At 27.3% G+C, this 6,434-nt stretch overlaps 1 protein-coding gene across 5 annotated transcripts; it reads right to left on the bottom strand.

Annotated features, from left to right (window-relative positions):
• Window positions 1-303: 303 nt before the first annotated feature.
• On the bottom strand, window positions 304-5,081 carry LOC124954765 (uveal autoantigen with coiled-coil domains and ankyrin repeats-like). Of its 5 annotated transcripts, XM_047508161.1 has the most exons (9): window positions 4,165-5,081; window positions 3,145-3,849; window positions 2,942-3,071; window positions 2,175-2,867; window positions 1,807-2,033; window positions 1,473-1,675; window positions 998-1,248; window positions 768-923; window positions 304-668 (listed from the first exon to the last, which is right to left on the bottom strand). In XM_047508161.1, exons 1-9 carry the CDS (start codon window positions 4,542-4,544, stop codon window positions 576-578), a joined length of 2,838 nt encoding a protein of 945 aa, XP_047364117.1. In that variant the 5' UTR covers window positions 4,545-5,081; the 3' UTR covers window positions 304-575. The 5 variants fall into 5 exon arrangements, 4 of the variants coding, with proteins under 4 accessions (XP_047364117.1, XP_047364115.1, XP_047364116.1 ...); XM_047508159.1 differs by having other exon boundaries at window positions 3,145-5,081; XM_047508160.1 differs by having other exon boundaries at window positions 2,942-3,047; window positions 3,145-5,081.
• Between the last annotated feature and the right edge of the window lie 1,353 nt (window positions 5,082-6,434).

The raw sequence follows: 6,434 nt of genomic DNA, 5'->3' as shown, positions 1-6,434 counted from the left end.
CTATAAAAAAAGAAAAAAAAAAAAAAAAAAAAAAATAAAGAAAAAAGTAATCAAATTGGATTTATAGAGGTAAAAGAATAAATTTCTATAAATCGTTGTAGAAAATGAAAACGAAAAAGGTCCGTTCTTCGACTTACGAAACTCGAGATAAATTCTTGTACTATCAATGAAATACGTTTGTCTTATCGTACATCCTTTTCCTCTGCTTCAGGCATAGCAACGTAATTAAATTGTCGGTATTATTAATTAGCGATGAAACTTATATTATACGTAGAAAGGATGAAAGAGGTAAAGTTACGTGAATTATTCGTGGTAGAAAAATACTGTATTAAATATCTTCGATCTCAAATATGTGGAATGTTCGTTAAAAAGAAAAAATACAACAAAAAAAGAAAAAAGAGAAAAAAGTAGAGAGAGAGAGAGAGAGAGAGAGAAAAGTATAATCATTCGATTTTTGTTTTTTTTGTTTTTTATAATTATTGCTAGTTAATTATACTGCACCGAAGCCATACTCTTGTATGATCGACTTCATCTATGCCCGAATTATTATCGATTATGTGTTCCCGAACCGAACATCATTTCCATGGTGGCTTATTTCTTTGTTGCTCAATCTTACTGTTGAACTTTTGTGGTACAGGTATATATTCGCTGCAATCGTGTGCCGAACCCTATAATGAAATTTATTTACTGTTCCATCGTGTTTAATTAATCGATTCATTAGAGAGAGAGTGAGAGAGAGAGAGAGAGAGAGAGAGAGAGAAACAAACCTCCGAGGTTGCCTGCAATAAAATACTATCTTCGTTCGTTATACTTAATTCTTTCTTCGTATAATGCTTTCGTGGAACTTCACGACAAATTTGTGGGCTCGATATGTTTTCGAAAAAATTCGTATATTCCTCTTTAGGTTCTTGCATTTCGGCGATCTACGAATTAATCTTATTATAAATACATTTAAAAATATTCTTCGATTAATTCATAATTTAATAAACATTCTTACAAGTTTGATATATTTTCGAAGATCTTCTTTCGAATCTTTTTTATTTGACAATGGAATATCGAACAAATTTTCATTACGATTACGATCATTCTGAATGTTTTGAATTCTGGATGACGACGTCGGTGTTGTCGACGACGGTTCCTGTGAAATTTTTATTTGACAATTTGATACAGATTCTTTAGGTATTTTGCTCTCGAAAAATTTCTCCGCCGTTAATCTTTCTAATGGTGACAGATTCTCGATATTACCACCTACAATATGATTGCGAAAAATTATGAATGATAAAAAAAAAAAAAAAAAAAGAAAAAAGGAAAAAAGAAAGAAAGAAAAGGAAAGGAAAGAAAGAAAAAGGAAAAGCAATAGAGGAAAAAAAAAAAAAAAAAAAAAAAAAATGAAAAAGGAGATGAAATGTATCATCGAATAAAAATTAAATAAATTAAATATGAAAGTTATGAAACGTCGATCTCGATTATACCTGATATTATATGTAACGCTTGTTGCCATTGTTTTTGCATAACCGAATGCAATTGTTCTGCCAATTGAGATTTATTGGCACGTTGAGAATTCAAATGCATTTCTAATAAGGATGACTTTTGTACCGCTTGTGCCAATTGCAACTCGCACAATCGTTTCTCTTCTTTGTGCTTTTCTTCTAATAAATTAATTTCTAATCGATGTCTACGAATATTTGTAAAATAATTTGCGTATATTATTAATTATCGTGATTATTATTTACATATATTATATAATGGAAATTAATTTGTTTTTCTTTTTTTTTTTTTTTTTCCAAATAAAATTTGCTCCCTTACTTATCGATAATTTCTTTGATTTTTCTTGCAGCACATTCGGCTATAACTTGTTGTCTTGATTTTAATTCTTCAACGAATTCTAATTCTGCCGAATCGAGTTGCGTTTGAAACTCTTGTAACTTTGCTTTTACTACTTCATCGACTTGTTTTTGATAGACCTCTTGTAATTCGCTTCTCATTTTTACCTGTTGTTCCTCCAATGATTTTTTTTCTTCCTTCGCTAATCTCTAAATTAATACATTCAATTAAGAAAATTATTACATTAGAATTATACATACATACATACATACATATATATATATATATATATATATATATATATATATATATACATATATCAGATTATATTGTTTATTGATATACTGTACTTCTGCTTTTTTTGCATCGTCCAAAGAATTAAGTAAAAAAACGTTCTTCTGTTCTAAAATATTATTTCTATTAATTTCTTCTTTAATTTTAAGCTGTAAATTTTCCTTTTCTTGTTTAAGTATTGTCAATTCTGCTTCGCAAGTATCTAACGCTTTATGTATTACGCCCATTTCATTCTTCACTTCGTTACCACGTAAACGTTCCCTATTTAATTCCTGTTGTATATTTTTTAAACTTTCATCAGTTTGACGATTGGTTTCAATTAATTTATTATATTCCCCTTTAATTTGTTGATATCTATTTTCTGTTTCCTGAATCAATGATTTAGAATGTTCTAATTCATCCGCATGAACTTTTAACAAATCAATTTTTTCTTTCATCAGACTATCACTTTTCTCTTTATAACCAGCCGCGAGATCTAAAGCTTTCGATAATTCTCCCTCGCAACGTTTTATTTGCGATTGAAATTCATTTATTTCAGATTGATGCTTTTCATTAATATTATTAAGATTCTTTTCTAAATCATCGCGTTCTCTTTCCAATATCTGAACACGTTGTTTTATTTTCGACCATGCATTGTTAAATTGTGAAATTAATACATCCTTTTCATAATCTACTCTAACAGCAACTGCGAGCTTTTCTTGATGTTCCAATAAACGTTTTTGAAGTTCTTGAATTAATATCTCGCAATGCTAAAATAAGGATTATTTTTAGGGACGAATTTAATTTTTCATAATTTAAATATTAAAAACAAATTCAATCATACCTCTCTTCGAAATTTTTCTTCTTCTAATTTAATTCTAATCATTTCTCCTTGTGATTTATTGGTATTAGTATCCCAAAAGTCTGATAAAGATAATAATTTTTGTGGCCTTGTAAAGAACAATAAAAGAAATCTTATTAAATATTACATTTTTTTATGAAATAGAAAGAAATAATATAAAATAAATCTTAACGCTTAAAAAATACCTCAATGAAGGTTCTGTATCTTTGACAATATCTTGTAAACTACTGGTATAAAGTGATTTTGTACAAATATTTGTTAAAAGTTCAGATTTAGTCTCTGTAACTTCAGGAACTATTGTATATTTATTTTGTCCATTACTATTATGCATCCCTTCAGAATTTTCTAAAACGCTTGTTACATTTTCTTGCATTTCCTTTGCATTAGTACCACCTATATCATTTCTCTTAAATCTAATTTGATTTGATTCTGGCATAGATGTGATAACGTCAGTAGTTTTCTTATTATGTAATAGTTCTATATTATTAGCAGAATTATCATTTGTATTTTGAAGATTATGACTCTTATCAGGAACCGTTTGACGAATTCTTTCTTCCCATTGTTTAAAATCAGAAATTAATTTATCAGTTTCATCTAATTGAAATAAACTATTTGGACAGGTCGTTAATGATATATCAGTATAAGCATGAATTCCTCGATTTTTAGAAATCATAGAAGTAGCCTCGATATCATTATTGCCTTGGCTAATAGTTTGTTTTTGAAGAAAAGAATCCACCTTTTTTTGATTACATTGATAGGAATTAGCACCATTTATTCTTTTAGATAATTCCAAATCTGTAGCCTCCATTTCTTGAATTAATTCATCGACTTCAGAAATTTCCATGTTTATTATCTTTTTAGATGAGTCCACAACACGGTTTCCTATTGTACTAAGCAAATTCGAGGTAGATGGTACTAAATATGATTTATCACATGCTTTATTGTACATATTATTTGCACTTTTGTTATCATTTGAAACAGAAGAAGATTCCCTTATGATAAAATTATCAGCAACATGCGGGATCATTCCAGGATGATAAAAAACAGATGGTACCACGTGAGTATCAGTATGAGACTTTAAAACCTCATGCTTTTCGTGATTACATGCGTTAGTATTAACTTGGTTAGTATTATTAGTTTCCAGAATATAATGATTCGATCTTATATCATTTTCTTTTGAATTAATACGATTGGATGATACGTACCTAATAGGCGTAGAAGGAACTGAGGAGGACTTGCGAGGTTTGATGGGACTAGTCTGCAAACTGGATGGTTGACTTACGGAGAAATTACTTCTGCTTGATTGTTTATGATAGAAATATCCGTTTTCTTGTCTTTGAGAATCCAATGAATTGTTCAATAATGATATATCCAAACTGTTATCTTTAGATTCGATAGCAGAAATTCTATTCTCTAATGATTGCATATGACCAACTAACTCTGAGATAACTCCTCTTCTTCCATTAGAACGATTTACTTTTTCATAACACTGTTTTGTACTAATGTCAGAATCAGAGGATGATGGTACAAGGAAGAGATCAGGTGGGATAAGGAGTAGGACGTCCGTATCATCCGAATCGCTCATTATCCTTTTTCTTCCATCAGCAGGAACTATTTAATCACACTGTGATTCCATATAACATTAAATGATTCACATAACTTTTCTTATTATTAAATATGACGACCGATGAATTATATTCCATAGATATATTATCTTAATTACTTTGATTTAATCATTAAAAACTTTGGGTACACATTAGTATCACTTTAATTTTCACGAATAAATTTTCCAAATTTCATCTAAACTTATTATTATGGATTAAAATATTTTTGCATTTTGCTAATATTATTGATAATAAAATATGTGTATATACAATAGAGATAGAGAAATATACATGAGATAATAAACAAAAGCTTTCAGGTTAGTTCACCGTTTTCTACAACATTGTTAGAAAATTTTTCAAACTCACGAATATTAAACGGATCATTAACGATTTACGAATGATACACTTGACACATTTAAGATTAAAATTATTTAATGTAATATAGATAATCCGAAAATATTATAGAATTAAAGAAATAATCAAGCAGAACCGCCAAACATTGGTAAGCGTCGGTTACTACTGGTTACTATTCGACATAACGCCATCTGTTAGAATTTTCCTTTACTTAATAACAGATTTTAAAAGTTAATTGACGAAATGAAATTCAGAATTGTATATATGCCCCATCTGGTTAAAAAAATATGCGACCGGAGAGGGCGCCATGATTACAAATTTAATAACTTTTATGAAAAAAAAATAAGAAAAAAAAAAAAAAAAAAAAAAAAAAAAAAAAAAAAAAAACGAAATAAAACACAAAATGATAAATTATTTTTTTATATAACAAGAAATATTATTCTAAAACTAATTTCAAAAGTAATATACGATTATTATTAACTTTATAAATATAATTAAAAAAAACATCCGATAAACTTGATACTAGTTTAATTGGTAAATTAGTGAAATTTATTATCACATCGTTGCTTATCCACTTTAACAATAACATAATTTAATTGTTAAAAGTAATAAATAATTTGATATCTGATCTTTAATTATGCTAATTTATGTTATGCTAATATATTTTCTTTATTTATTAATTAAAAATGATGAAGGTATGCCATATTATATATATATATATATATATATATATATATATATATAAATATGTGTGTACTAATAATAGAAATAAAAGTTCTTTATTAATATGTATTACTTTTTGCATTTCATTATTCTTTCGTATATATCATTATGGAATTATGTTCTGGATTACGTATTCTCTGATATTATTCATAATAAATATTATACGATGAAGAGAAAAAAAAATATATATATATATTTTGTATAATATATATATGTGTGTGTGTGTGTGTATGTGTAAAGCGAAAAATGAAATGCATATTTCTCTTGTGAACGAGAGATGAAAATTATTTTTAAAAAAGCTCACGAACTCTTTATTTGAGCTTGCTAATAAAGTAATTTTGAAACTGTGACAGTTACAATACACCATGTTTATGTCTTTTCTCATCCTTTGTTACGGCAAGACAGAAAAAAGGAATGTGTATAATTTAAAATGAAATTGTTGAAGAATGATAGGCAAAAAAGGATTAGTTTTACATGAACATATAAGTAAAGTATTTAAAAAGGATATAAAAGTGAAGCAAAACATTTAAAATTTGCAGAAAAATAAAAGTAGAGAAAAATGTGGTTTTCGCTGAAAGTATAATCCATAAAAGTCTATAAAAGTAAAATCCATTAAAAAAATATGGATATTTTAAATAAAGAAAGCATTATGAAAAAAGAAATAAACGAAAAAAATAATAATAATAATAATAAAGACAGAAAGGTCATTTGTATGAGCGTAGATAAAGTGAAAAATATTTGTGTAAATATTATAAATCATATCTAAACAAAAACGTAGAAGAAAATATGAATAT

The sequence above is a fragment of the Vespa velutina genome, chromosome 16, assembly GCF_912470025.1.
Source record: "Vespa velutina chromosome 16, iVesVel2.1, whole genome shotgun sequence".
In the NCBI taxonomy this organism is placed as follows: Eukaryota; Metazoa; Arthropoda; class Insecta; order Hymenoptera; family Vespidae; genus Vespa; species Vespa velutina.
The sequence above is the reverse complement of the archived record's forward strand: the minus strand, read 5'-3'. Positions and strand labels throughout refer to the sequence as shown.

Coding starts and splice junctions, on each gene's coding strand:
- LOC124954765 (XM_047508159.1), bottom strand. CDS start 4,544: ATGAGCGATTCGGATGATACGGACGTCCTACTCCTTATCCCACCTGAT. Junction 1,249..1,472: donor AGCGTTACATATAATATCAG/GTATAATCGAGA, acceptor ATCATATTGTAG/GTGGTAATATCGAGAATCTG. Junction 669..767: donor TATTGCAGGCAACCTCGGAG/GTTTGTTTCTCT, acceptor ATTTCATTATAG/GGTTCGGCACACGATTGCAG.